General features: G+C 42.8%; 1 protein-coding gene and 1 long non-coding RNA gene across 4 annotated transcripts; one reads left to right on the top strand and one right to left on the bottom strand.

Moving 5' to 3' along the window:
• On the bottom strand, positions 1 to 1,023 carry LOC121631729. The gene is made up of 2 exons (XR_006008784.1): positions 646 to 1,023; positions 1 to 495 (listed from the first exon to the last, which is right to left on the bottom strand). It is a non-coding gene; the product is annotated as an uncharacterized LOC121631729 (long non-coding RNA).
• Positions 1,024 to 3,010: 1,987 nt separating this feature from the next.
• On the top strand, positions 3,011 to 14,175 carry iars2 (isoleucyl-tRNA synthetase 2, mitochondrial). 3 transcript variants are annotated; one of them, XM_041972684.1, is made up of 24 exons: positions 3,011 to 3,401; positions 4,136 to 4,258; positions 4,368 to 4,521; positions 4,599 to 4,747; positions 4,868 to 4,917; positions 4,991 to 5,100; positions 5,194 to 5,284; positions 5,593 to 5,708; positions 5,793 to 5,962; positions 6,394 to 6,484; positions 6,571 to 6,722; positions 6,806 to 6,966; positions 7,064 to 7,166; positions 8,230 to 8,323; positions 10,219 to 10,299; positions 10,817 to 10,925; positions 11,011 to 11,113; positions 11,797 to 11,919; positions 11,999 to 12,130; positions 12,203 to 12,309; positions 12,390 to 12,535; positions 12,608 to 12,798; positions 13,614 to 13,758; positions 13,948 to 14,175. In XM_041972684.1, the coding sequence occupies exons 1-24, from the start codon at positions 3,132 to 3,134 to the stop codon at positions 14,091 to 14,093; spliced, it is 3,117 nt and encodes a 1,038-aa protein (XP_041828618.1). In that variant the 5' UTR covers positions 3,011 to 3,131; the 3' UTR covers positions 14,094 to 14,175. The 3 variants fall into 3 exon arrangements, with proteins under 3 accessions (XP_041828618.1, XP_041828619.1, XP_041828620.1); XM_041972685.1 differs by having other exon boundaries at positions 5,197 to 5,284; XM_041972686.1 differs by lacking the exon at positions 10,219 to 10,299.
• The last annotated feature ends 120 nt before the right edge of the window (positions 14,176 to 14,295 follow it).

A 14,295-nucleotide genomic window follows, 5' to 3' on the forward strand; every position in this document is an offset into this window, starting at 1 on the left:
GTCACCAAGCCTTTATTTTCCTTCCTATATTCTAAAAAAGGTCCCATCGCAAGTACAAACATTCTCCAAATACATATCCAATCATTCAACTTCACAGTAGCCAATCGTCGCATTTCCAACAGATAATTACGTTAATATGATTTGAAAATTCAGTCCTTGGAGTCCGAGACGAGCACGTGCAAAAACTAGGCGAGTAAGAACGCGGCGTATTGAAGAGCGCCTCATCAATCTCAGAACAGAATTTTTTAAGTCCAAAATACTTGATGAAAACGGATTTCCAAGACGTGATAGGGTAACATTTCTCCCACAATCCAGCTTTGGGGGACACCAACTGTCCGGTTAATGCAGCCATCCGTTGAGCAGAGACGCTGCAGAAGCCAGCGGCAGCAGCAGCAGCATGAGGGAGGCGGTGGTCCCGCAGCAGCCGCTGTGGGGGGTGGTTTTGTTGGTAGTAGCAGTAGGAGGACGGAGTGTACTTGTCTGCGCGTGGACCACCTGCAGAAGACAAAGTTTTAGTCCCGATATTGCAGGAGTCGAGAGGGAGAAGGAAAACAGTTTACATGCTCATTCCCAATTCTGAGACCAAACTAAATATATTTAATGTTACAGTCCTGTTAAAAAGTGGATTAAAAGAACAACACGAACCTGGACTGAGACATGGAAAGCCAGCAGGAGAACTGCGAAGAAAACGACGCGCAGGTTGTTCATCTTGACGGTTGTTGTATCTGCAGGGAGATGATTTGCTTTTCTGGTTGAGAGAGAAATGAAGACAACGGAAGTTACTGCCCCACTTTTTATACCCCCTCTGACTTCATCATGTAACAACCTACACCTGCTGCCCAGTGCTGCTGCGTTGCGTTCAGGGGGCGTTTGAAAAATAGCCACTGACCAGCAACAAAAACCACAGAAGTCAGAATAAAGTTGTTTGTTACCTCAGTTATACATTTTAATTAATACTACGGTCTACAAGATGATGCAGTGTTTACAATTTTAGGCTATTTCAATTTGTTTTTGATGTTTAGAACCTCCCCATTTGTGACCGTGGGTTAACTCAGTTATGATGAGCACAGTATTTGTATATTAGGCTAATAGTATTGTCCACTGTGATCTAAATGAAAATAATAATAAAATTTTTTTTTAGTTTTTAAATTAATTTATTTTTCTTTCTACATTTGGTTAGTAAGTATTCCACACTTATTCACATACAGTGATCAAAAGTTTTCTAGAGTAATGGTGAGGGTGCCATGATTGGGCATAAAAGAAGCACCCGAAAAGGCTTAATTTTTCCAAGCAAGAATGGGTCATGGTTTGACACTGTGTGCCAAACTCCATCAGAGAATCATCAATAAGTTCAACAAATATTTCTCAATGCAAGATTATAAAGCACTTTATTCTTTCATCATCCACAAAGTAGAATACTGGGAAAAGATTCAGGGAGTGTGGACAAACCGCAAGAATGTAAAGGCAAGGGGCAGAAACCACTGTTGGATGGTTGTAAATAGAACTAAAATATTTGGGGAAAGAACTTTCTCTTCCTATGATCCAAGTTTGTAGAACAACCTTCCTAAAGTCAAGGACAGCAGGAAATATTGTTTTAAAAACCAAACTAAAATCCCCCCTTTTAACCGAGGTTTTATTTTAATTAACGTTTCCTTCTGAATTTTGTATTTTAATATATTTTCTTTATTATTTTATGCTTTCTTAAATTTTATTTAATTCATCAGCTATTTCATTCATTCATTCATTCATTCATTCATTCATTCATTCATTCATTCATTCATTCATTCACTCATTTATTTATCTGCTCTATTCTTTAAAGTTTGTTTTTTAATTTAATTTACATCATCTCTAGTTTTTCCTCACCGAGAGTGCAAAAGAGAGAAAGAGAGAGACAGACACAAAGATACTTCCTGGGTTTTTATCTGTTGTTATTCCTGTTAAGCACTTTTAGTAAAACAAAAAAAAAAAAAAAAAAAGAAAAAGAAAGAAAGAAAATTATGAAATATGCTATATAAATAAAGTCTGATTGATTGATTGACCTTTGAGCTCTCGGGCAGTGCTGCAGGAGAAACCATCATGCTACCATAATCAATAAAGCCACATAGGTTCAGGACGACCTTGGAAAACTCTTTTCACTCAACCCAGTCCACTGATGCATCCAGAACTGGAACATGAAACTGGATTATAAAGGAGGAAGAAATATGAAATATGTACAGACACTGTGAGTTCTCTGGATGCCAGCTCATCTCAGTTGGACAGACGGTGGATCTGTGTTCCGAGTCCACATTTCAGTGTCTTTTGGGAAGAACTGAGTCTGCTTCTACACGTCAAAGAACTATCATCCAGGCTGTTATCAGAGAAAGCTGTGATGGTATGGGGAGCATCAGTGTCCATGGACGACTTCATCTGTGTAAAGATACTATTGCTTTTGGAATTTTGGGGAGACATATACTACTATCAAGGTGACATCTTTTCCTGGGATGTCAGACTGCTGGGCAGCTGAAATCTTGGATTTGGGAGGAATAAACACAGATTTTTCTGAAAAACCGCAACAATTAGTTTAACCACTTCCAGAATTAGTCAGAAAAGGTGCAATAAAAGTGAAGGTCTTCTGTAACATAACCTTAAACATCACTCTTCCAGCTATTTGGAGTAAATTTCTATATCAAATTCTAGATTTATTTACATTTATAAATGCAACGAAATTGGTCAGCACTATTTAATTGTCTTTATTTTTAATCCTTTGTCTTTTATTATTAAACTTTACGGTCTATCATACATTTTTTTATTCTAAACAATACAATGCAGAAAGATTAAGATAAAAATATTTTTAATAATTAAATGATTTTACAGTATTGGTATCTTACGCTCTATGACTTGAATATAAATAAATTGACCAGAACTAGACCAACAGCGCTTTCTAGCGGATGTTAGTTTGAACTTACGCTTAAAAATTGATGTATTTTGACCTCAATGGCTCGCCGTAGTTGTCCTCTCTGTAATTTCTTCCGGAAGAAACATAGCTTCTCAACCAGGAGGGCAGAATATGACAACACCGTAAGTTTGTGGAACAAGGACACCGCTTTGAGTTTTTGTGGTTTAGCTTGTCCCCGGAGCTACCTCGCCTCTCCATGCTGCTGTGCCGGGTATCGGCAGTGGGCCAGACGCTCGCCAGATGGGGGCGGAGGTCACACCGCGGCGGCGGCCCCTTCCTGCACCGAGCCGTCTCCTTCAGCTCCAGCCGCTGTCATGGTGTCAGCTCAGGAGAAGGCAGCGCTCAGCCAGCGGAGGCGGGTTCTGCTCAGGCTCTGTACCGAGACACGGTGCTTCTTCCCCAGACTAAGTTCCCCATGAAGCTAACGGGGAAGAAGCTTCTGGACCGAGAGCTTCAAATACAGCAGGTGGGTCATAAACTCTGTCAGGTTTATCCAACCTCCAAAACTGGCCCAGTATTTGTGGATGTTTATCGATATTTGATGAGGATTTGGTGTACAGATTAATTTTCATGTGGATATTAAATTATTTCCTCGTTCTGTAAGAGAATTAGACACATTCTGGATTATGACTAATCCGTATTAACTGAGTTTAGTTAGGAATAACCTGGATTTAACCAGTAAAATAATCACTGAGGCTACATTCAGGTGAAAAGCAAAATATGCCTTTTTTTGGATTCTAAGGTTTTATGTATCAGGATATAACAAAAATAATAATCTGGTCCTCATGAGGTTTTAAAGTGAAATAAAAACAACCTTAAATGAACAAAATGCACAATATATCATAGTTTGTAATTATTTATTTGAGCTAAACAAAAATACAGAATCAGTGTGTAAACAGGTTTGGTAGCAGCAGCTGCTAATCAATTACAATAGATTAAAAACAGTCTTGCTAGTTTATTGGTCCTGGAGGAAAGACATCAGCTCTGGTCTTAGAGAAGAAGCTAGTTGGAGTCATTCAAGTGGAAAACATTCAAGACAGCTGCCAATCCTTGCCAATGCTCCCAAACACTGCAGCAGATCTACAACAGGATCCAGTTAAAGTCCAGACCTCAACCTGATGGAAATGCTGTAGTGGGACCTTCGGAGAGAACCTCTGCATGAATGCTGCATTTCTTACATCGTGTCCTCTGATTTTGCAGGAGTGTGGTTTTGCAGACTTGTACTCGTGGCAGAGAGAAAGGAAGGCCAAGAAAGAGTTCTGCCTTCATGATGGACCACCGTATGCAAATGGAGACCCTCACGTTGGACATGCACTCAATAAGGTCATTTTACAGTTTTTGATTGTGCCTAATGTGTTTCCTTCTTGTACTGTTTCTATTGAGCTATAGAGTCCATTAAAGCTCAAAGTAACAAAGTGATGGTGCATTTCAGATCCTGAAAGACATCCGTAACCGTTTTGAGATGCTAAGAGGTCGGCAGGTCCACTACATCCCAGGCTGGGACTGCCACGGCCTGCCCATTGAGCTGAAAGCTCTGGGAGAACTGGCCACCAGCGGCCTCAGTCCTCTGCAGATTAGACAGAAAGGTGAGGATGGATCGATATTTGCCTGATCGGCACGTTCATTTGCAGCTGCTGTAATGTTTCGTCTTCATCTCGTCCAGCGCGGGAGTTTGCACAAGGGGCGATAGCTCGGCAGAAGGCTGCCTTCCAGCGCTGGGGGGTGATGGCTGACTGGGAGCAGTGCTACTTCACGTTTGATGGGACCTACGAGGCTGCTCAGCTGAAAGTATTTCAGGAGATGCACAGCAAGGTGGGCACAGATGTGCTCAGGATCCACAGGTTTTAAAACCAGTGGGTGATGACAGAGTTTGTATGGAAGGATTCACAACACAAACACAGCCTGATATCATTATTGTTTGCGGTTCTTCAGGGTCTCATATACCAGGACTACAAGCCCGTCTTCTGGTCTCCTTCATCGAGGTACTGAGTTCATGTCCTGCAGCATCTTTAATGTGTTCTCTTAAACCTTCATCGTGTCTCTGCGTCCTTACAGAACAGCCCTAGCAGAGGCGGAGTTGGAGTACAATCCCGAACATGTCAGCAGAGCCATCTACGCCACGTTCCCTTTGACCACGCTGCCGCCAAAGATCGCCTTAGACGGCGGTAATTCAAACACACACTAACAGTAATGACATCTTTAAAATACTCTAAATCTGGCCCAGTGGAGGATCTCCTGACTGTGTATGTGTGCCTCAGCAGGTCTGGAGGGTGTTTCTGTGTTGGTGTGGACCACCCAACCCTGGACCATTCCTGCCAATCAGGCTGTGTGCTACATGCCAAACGCCCAGTAAGAACCTGCAGCACAAACTGGTGAAGATAAGACCACAGTTAGCTTGTGGAGCTCTCTGCTGTCAGACAGTTTAAAGCAACACTCCTAAAGTTTCTGACATTAAAACTCTGAGCTTCTGATTAGTTTGGACATTCATTATGAACGTTCCTGAAAGCTGTCGTGGCCCTGCAACTGGTCTCCACAACTTCTTTTTCCAGCCCTTTACACATATTGCTCCTTTTTACTGTTTTCCTCTGAAAGGATGTCAGACATCTGTCTAATGAATTATGTGTGGTACCTTCAGCTGGCCTGTTTGTGGTGTGCAGGTACTCTGTGGTGAAGAGAGCAGATAATTCGCAGCTGCTGTTGGTTGCGACTGAGCGAACAGTCAGCCTGGCAGCGCTGCTCGGCACGGAGCTGCAGAGTGTCGGCACCTTCGCAGGTGATTCTCTCGCACTCCTGCACATGTAAAGCACGGATAACTCTTGGCTTGGACTGCATGCACGTCTTTTTTTCCCCACCTAAGGTTCCCAACTTGAAGGCGGCATCTGCAAACATCCCACAATTCCTGACAAGCAAGTCCCGTTGCTGCCAGCCAATCATGTGACTATGGGAAAAGGAACGGGATTGGTCCACACGGCGCCGGCTCATGGCATGGATGATTACAGTGTGGCTTCACAGTTTAAACTATCTGTGGTATGCTGATTTCCCTTTATTTATTAATATATTTACTATTTATTATCTTGTTTTAAACATTTCTTCTACATTTTTTTTATCTAAAGAAGCAATTTTATTTGAATATATATAGTTTCATATTTTATTTACAATTTTGATTTTACATACATTTTTATTTCATTAATAAAAATATAACTTTATAAATTAAATTGACTTTATAAATATACATATTTTCTATGTCATTCTATATATAACATTTATTCTTTTTTTTACATTTTAAAAATATAATTAAATTTTCTTTTTTTAAATAATTATTATTACTGTATTATTACTGTTAACTTATCCTATGTACATATTGGCTGATAAAGGAGGAGTGGGGATGTTAGCATGTTTTTAGGCCATATTAAAAAAATGTATTCATTCATTCAGTGTGTGCGTGTGTTTGATGTAAGGAGTGCATGGTGGATGAAGACGGCAGATTTACGGAGCTATCCGGACCCGAGCTGCAGGGCCTGTCTGTGATGACCGAAGGCACTGATAAAGGTACGGGAGAGGCTGTGGTGTTATTTCTGTCTGTATGTTTTTCATTTTCACCGTCACGTATGTTCTCGCTTCGCTCCTTGTTTTAGTGATCTCCATGCTGAAGGAGTGTGGAGCTCTGCTGCTGGAGGAGCAGTGTGTCCACAGCTACCCGTACGACTGGCGGACGAAGCAGCCTGTGGTCATCCGGCCCAGTAAGCAGTGGTTCATCAACACAGCGTCACTCAAAGACAAAGCCAAAGTAAACCGGCTTCACTGCTGTCGTCTGAAGATGCTTCACAAGTTTGGCTTGTCTTTGGGTTACAAACAGAGTGTGTGTTGCAGGAGGTGCTGCAGAAGGTGCGTGTTTTGCCAGAGTCAGCGCGGGGCAGCCTGCTAGCCATGCTGGACAGACGGACCTACTGGTGCATCTCCAGACAGCGAAGCTGGGGGGTCCCTATCCCGGTCTTCTACCACAAAGAGACCGGAGATGCTCTCATCAACAAGTGAGCTTACGCCAACACCTGCTAACAAACCGGCTTGTACATATTTGTGTTTTTGTTTAAACAGATAACAGAGCTGGTTGTCATCGTGTTTCTGCAGATACACCGTGTCCCACATAGCAAAGCTCTTCCAAGAACAGGGCAGCAACTGTTGGTGGGAGCTTCCCATTGAGACTTTGCTGCCCCCAGAAGTGCTCAAGAAGGTGCGTTGGTGTGAAGAAGAGGCTGGTGTTGTCATGCATTCTGGCTGATCTGGTCACAGGAGGACAGTGCGGCAATTTTCCTGCCTGTAATTTATTCCCCGCTTCATGTTCAGTTCTGCTGTGTAACGATGAACTCAGTGTTTTAGGAGCAGAAACATCATTTCTAAAGATTCAGGCTCAGCTTAAAAAAAGCAAGTCCCAGCAGCAATGGGGCAGATCTGGTGCTTTAGAGCTAGAATGACGCGTCTTGTCAGTTTGGATGCTACTTTTTCCAGAAACGAGAAGCTTGAGAAACTTTGAACTGAATGAAAACTGTGAGTAATGTCAGGTCAGTAAGGCTGCATTCACACTGCATAGGGCTTTTTTTGGCCAAATCATGGGTGGCACTAAGCCACCTCAGTCAATGATCGTGTCACATGTTATCCAACTTTTACGTTACTGAAGCAGGACATTGGGCGTTGGAGGAGGTGGGAGGCAGCAAGATCAGATGTAAACAATGGACGAAATAATATTATTTAATAATGTTTTCAGCTCTGATTGCACCACAACCTTTTATGGCGTCCATATTTATCTCCATGAACACAACGTGCTGTAGGTGACGTCACATCTCCGTATATGGGTCACTTCAGGGCTGCAGACTTCACACTGGAGTCTGATTTAAATTATGTGAACAAACATGTAAAAAACCTGAATGGAGTGTTAAGTCCTGCAGTGTGAACATAGCCTGAGTGGAGATTCTGTGTGGCCCAGAGTGACAAAGTTCCCAGATCAGCTTACAGTGCGATCAGATCTGAGCACGTTCACCTTGTATCAGGACTTTCACTTGAGACGGGACCACACAGCAAACCAGGGATTAATAGAGCCTCAGAGATTAAGTTACGTCTGAGGTTTGGCTGATTAATGGTGGACAGCCAACACCTGTTTTCTTACTAACCTCTGCTGCTTAGGCAAGTCTTTGCCCAGATAATTTCAGGGGGTGCCAGATTATTGTAAATTTATCAAAAATAAGGTGTTAATGCAAAGATTCATTAACACAAAGGTGTACTGCTGTTCTCCTGATCAGAGTAAAGCAGGACCGGTGAGCGACTACGTTCGTGGAGAAGACGTTCTGGACATCTGGTTCGACAGCGGCGCATCATGGGCAGCTGTGCTCGAAGGTACGACAGCGCTTCCTTCTTTCTGTCTCGCTGACTGGCTACAAACAAATATTTGAGAAATGTGGCTTGTGAGCTTGTTTTTGGGACTGGAAGTAGCTGAGTTAAACCATGTCAGTCACTTTCCTTCAGCTGGTTGGGATCTTTCCTAATATGTGGTGATAAAAGTCGTAGCTGCTTTCTGCTTTTACTCTTCCAGACTGCCGTTGCTAAGCAAAAAGCTGACGACATGTGAGCTGAGCTAATTTTATCTTGTGCTCATGTTTTAGCTTCATCCACCAGGATGTCCCAGCAAACTTTCTGATAAAGACACAGACGTCGTACTTCCAGGATAGAAACAATGCAGGGTTTGTCGTGAAGGGTCTTAATCTCGACTGCTTTCACCCGTCCACACAGATTTTCTATGTTTTCATCTGCTTGAAGCACCAGACATCGATGGGTATTTCTACAACACGCAGCTAAATATTTCCTGGATAACACAAACGGATCTGTGACTTCACTTTCCTCAGCTAGTGCTGCACTCACATCTAAACGTTGAAACTCCTTGCACAACATCAGCCATTTTGGTTTGTTTGATCACCTTGTTCACTGAAGTACTTGCACATGCACAAGTTCTGATTGAATATGTGCAACAACAAACCAGAACTTTGAGTTTTTTAAGATTTCTTGTCCAATCAACAAGTCCCAGTTGGATTTCCAAGAGGAGAACTGGGTTAAGGTTCATCAACCCTGACTTGTTTAAAGTTCGTTAGAGGGGTAACTTCCCACATATTAACACAAAATCTTGAACTAATAAAATATTTGGAGTAGATCATTATTAGCTCATTTCTTGGAGTGAACCATGACTGGTGAGGAGAATAAAAAAAAAAAAAAAGCTGCATTGTCCAGAATTCCTTCATAATTCTGAAGTTGGAGCAGTGATGAAGATGAGGAGGCTGGATAATTCATTAGTACCCCAAAAAATCTGAATGACTGAGCTGGACAGGGTTAGTTTGTGAGCTGGGAGCGACTTCAGACTTTAGATTAGTTTCCCCTTTGTATTGTTATTGCTGGCATGAGCTGCAGCTCCTTCTGCCTTTTTGTCTTTAAAGATCACATTTTCCTGTTTTCATGACCAGAATGTGTGCAGTGATATCACTCTGTGGTGAGTTAAAGTTGCTCAGCACTTGTGTATCTCCTCTGATCATCAGACAAGCAGCTTGTCGCATGCAAGCTTTCACAATGCCTTTAATCAGATCTCCCCGTCCATAGGTTTATGGTAGAGAAAGCTGCTTAGAAGCTGCTGATATACTTTACCAAATCAGATAAGCTTCTTTGCAAGGTGTCATTAGTAAAAGTAGTAATTGGCTGACTAGTCCTGGATTAGTTAAAAAATAAATAAGCAGTCTCAGCATCCCTGGGATGCTGGTGTTTGTCCACTTCAGTTGGTCCTGATGGAAACAAGAAGGGAAATGAACTTTTAGTGCTTATGATGATGGACTGATGTGATTCTGGTGATCTCGGACTTTTTTTAAATGAATGTTTGAATGAAGCCATATTGGTAAGGAAAATCTTCTCCCGTTATAAGGAACTTGGTCTTCAGTTTGGAGATGGTTTGAGTGCTTACTCCAAATAATGCTGCAACTTGGTTTTGCAGAAGACCAACTTCAAGTTGTTCAGTGGCAGGGGTCATCAACTCCGGACCTCTTGGGCCAGTGTCCTACAGGTTTTAGATGTTTCCCTGATGCAGCACAACTCAATTGTTAAGTTCTGCACAAGCTGCTTAACAACCCATTCATTTAACAACTCATCCTGTTCCCATCAAAACTCCTTACAAGGCAGCCAGCCTGGCTGTAGATATTTGTGAGAATTAGGATGTTAACGTTGCAGAAACCTTTGTCCTTTTTCATAACTTCCAGAGGAGATGGAGGAAGGGTCTGAGGAGCCCCAGTCACGTCTCAGCTGGCTTCCAGCTTCGCTACGCAAACCTCGGGTCCCAGGTTGTTGGAACGTTCACCTGCAGGGTCGATGCAGCAGCTTCAGGCCGTTTACTCCCACTGTTTATCTGCTTGTGCTTCCTCCTCTGTGCTTTCAGTGGGCGCAACTGAAGATCAAAGCTGGAGACTGAAAGTTGCTCTTCGGTTTCCAGCATGAATCTCAACCTGTTCGCCTTCTGATTGCCTCTTTGTCTTGTCTGCATGCAGGTTTTAAGCACATCTTTAGAGAGCAGTGGAGGATTGTTCTTCTTTACTTCAGTTCTCTCTGTTGATTGGTTGAGGGTGGAGATAGATGACAGACTGTGGGGAGTTTCTAACCTTCAGTTAGAAAACAAAGCTGTTTTTCTGTGTTGAAAACAGACTCATCTTGAGCTTTTTTCATGGATTGTTTTCCAGACTAACGCTGGCTGCTGTCGTCTCCCTTCTTCCAGACACGCCTATCTTCTTGGACACTTACTAACCATTTAGTTGTCTTTCTGGTACTTTTGTGAATTCACCATCTCCTCCACTGCCCCTGCAGAGTCAGACCCCAGAGCAGATGTGTATGTGGAGGGAAAGGACCAGCTCGGAGGCTGGTTCCAGTCGTCGCTGCTCACCAGTGTGGCCGTCAGGAACAAAGCGCCTTATAAGTAAGTGTTCCATCTACTTCCTGTCTCTGATGTTTGGACTTCGTAGCTCCACACAAAAGCATCTAATCTGTGTCACGTGATTCAGATCTCTGGTGGTTCATGGCTTTGTAGTCGGTGAGAAGGGAGAAAAGATGTCCAAGTCTGTGGGTAACGTCGTGGATCCGGAGGAAGTCATCAACGGAGGAAAGGTGAGATCTGGAGAGAGAAGCTGGAGCAGCGATCTCGTGAAACAAATCTGTAAAAAAAAAAACTTTAGAAAATGCTGAAGTATATAAAAAAAAAGTGAAATATGAATAAGGGGAGATAATAAAAGGAATTATTTTAAAAAAAGGAAAAGAAAAAGAAAAAGTATATAGTGAAATATTACTCTACAGGCAAATGAAAACTAATATTGAGTATTATAAAAGTATTCAGACATCATTTCTGTGTATTACACTACAAAATGCCAAGTTTCCAGCTAACAGCTCTTTGGGAATCTTGTTGCTGCTAAAGTCAAAGATGTCTTATCTTTGTTGTTTTTCACAGATGAAACTAAATAAATGGGAACAAATGATGCATCTTTCTAACAAAGAGTCTAATGATTCAGTTTAAAACAGCTTCTTTGCTAAGTTTTCTGTTCTGTGTCAACACAAATCTGCTTCATCCCTTGAGTTAGGAGCCTTTTTTAATGTTAGAATTAAACTAGGGGCAGAATTAAGTGGTGCATGTACAAAAACTGGACTGAAAATTAGTTAAAAAAAACAAAACAAAACAGAAAATGTCCAAAGAAAAACTAAGAAATCATCAGAAAGCTGGAGAACTGTTGTTTAAGATCACTTTATAAGATGTCAAACACACCCCATCATCATTTTCTTGTGTGTCTTGTCGTCAGGGCAACGGTTCTCCAGCATATGGGGCAGATGTGCTTCGTTGGTGGGTGGCAGAATCAAATGTCTTCTCTGAGGTCCAGATTGGGCCCAATGCCCTCAACTCAGCCCAGGACAGCATCAACAAGGTACTGGCATGCAAGTGCATCAAACTGTGGTGTGTTTCTAAGCGGCAGTCTTTTCATTTCCCTCTCCTTCATCTCCTAGCTGAGGAACACACTCAGGTTCCTGCTCGGCAACCTGCAGGGCTTCGACCCCCGAGTTCAAGCTGTGGATCCCAAACAGATGCACTACATTGATCAGTACATGTTGCATCTGCTACGTGAATACGGCATGAAGGTTTGTTGAAGGTAGACTCGCTTTCTAGGTTCCAACTTTTTCTGCTGCAGACTGACACGAGTGTGTATGCAGGTTACAGACGCCTACAGTGAGTTTGATGCTGGCAGGGTCATCCGTTTGCTCCAGGCCTTCATCACCAGAGACCTGTCCAGCTTTTACTTCAGCATCATTAAGGATAGGTAACGTCTCTTCATGATATTACAGCTTCAAAGTGCTGGACTTACCCAGCTGCTCTCTTACTGATGCCTCCTTCAATCAGGTTATATTGCGATCCGGAGGACTCGTTGGGCAGAAGATCATGTCAGACTGCTTTAGAGGAGATTCTGGATAGCGTAACCCGATCCATCGCTCCTGTCCTCCCACATCTGGCTGAAGAGGTCTATCTGCACTCACCAGGACATGACGGTACGTTGCTGTTTGTTTAGTTACTCATAAACTAGCATCAAGTCCTCATATGTATTACGTTTGTATCTGCAGAAGGAGAGACGTTATTTAAAAGCGGTTGGATCAAAAGCAGCTCAGTGTGGCGGCGACCGGGACTGGAGGAGGCTGTGGAAGGGGCTTCTGCCATCAGGGATTCCTTCCTGTCTTTGATTCCTGGCAAAAATGCTGCCCAGTATGACCTCACTGTTGCCATCGAACCTGGTCTTCTGTTTGAGCTCATGGAGGTGAGATGAATCAGTGTGTCATTTTAAAGATGTTGAACTTATACAGGTTCCATATCTGGATCCAGTGGTGGACTGTGTTGAGTGAAAATATATGTTGGATGCTCCTTTTATAACCAGTGCTGACACCCTCACCAGCCACCAGTTAATCAGATTTTTTTAAATCTTTTTGGACAATGTTGCTTCTATATTCCATTAACTTTGTCATTCATTGCATCAACACTAAAAACTGGGACTCATATTTGATTCTTCTTTGGTTTCTTTGGGATACATCAACACTTGAGTCTGGTTTAAGTGATTAGAATGTAAAACCAGTAGTCCACTGGTCTTCCAGCTAGTGATGTGAAAGAGCCGGCAGCCATGAGGAGAGTATGTGAGCGAGTGTGTCGTGTCATCAAACCTTACTGACAGAGGGGAGAAACCGGATCATCCCATCCAAGATGAGGCATCTTATTTCTCTGAATGCCGACCTGCACTGAGGACATTAATGCTGCTTTCTTGAGTTTGGTTCTCGTTCTGTTTTGTGGATTTGTTTGCTGTTTTTTGTTCATTTGTGCAATATAAGATTTATGTTGACATATTAAACAAAAGTGGTTTTGTATCAGAATAAATGCACAAAAGGAGGCAAATATAAGGCTTCTCGTGAAAATGCTGAACACAAAACACAATTCATTATGGGGCTTAAAAAGATGCTAAATTAAGATCCGTTTGGGAGCCTAACGACCCATCACTACTTCCAGCACATCCCACATGTTAAGCTGCAGTTACTGCAGATTGTTTTCAGGCAAACTCACACTTTCTCTCCACTCCTCTTTCAGTCTCTCCAGGAAGAGCCCACCTCCACCACCTCCCAGCTGGCTGAGCTGATGATGGCAGCCCGGGTTACCCTGACAAGTGAGCTGCCCCGGGACCTGCACCCAGATGCCCTGATGAACCACGGTACCTTTCTCATCAATCTGGAAGGTGAGAAATCACAGTGGTAATATTGTTATGAAGCTGCCTCACTGTAGACAAGTCTGAGGCTGTAATCATCTCTCCAGATCAGGTTGCAGTCACTCCAGTTTAGGCATCCAGGTGTTTAAAACTACCACACTTCATTTGGTTGCCAGTAAACAGTTTGGATAATATATTGTGTATTCGTGTGTGTTTTAGGTGGCGTTATTCGTGAGGACAGTGCCTACAGTATAGCTGTGACACCCACCTCTGCTGCCCGATGTCCTCGATGTCGCCGCTACACTGCAGAGTCTGCAGACTGTCTGTGCCCTCGCTGCCAGAATCTCACCTCCCAGGCTCTCTAACCTAACCTGTCACCATGACAACCACTCGGATAGTTTCATTGGACTGGACGTTGTGAGCAACAGCTCAGCATGGAGTTTGCTTTAAAACCAAGTGGCAGGTGTGAAGTGTAAAACCAAAAAGTCTAATCCAGCACCGGAGAGCTTCTTTACTGTAAATATAGTTGAACAGGAAGACAACAATTTGATTTCTGAGTCTAGTCAC

Source organism: Melanotaenia boesemani, chromosome 20 (genome assembly GCF_017639745.1).
Source record: "Melanotaenia boesemani isolate fMelBoe1 chromosome 20, fMelBoe1.pri, whole genome shotgun sequence".
Classification (NCBI taxonomy): domain Eukaryota; kingdom Metazoa; phylum Chordata; class Actinopteri; order Atheriniformes; family Melanotaeniidae; genus Melanotaenia; species Melanotaenia boesemani.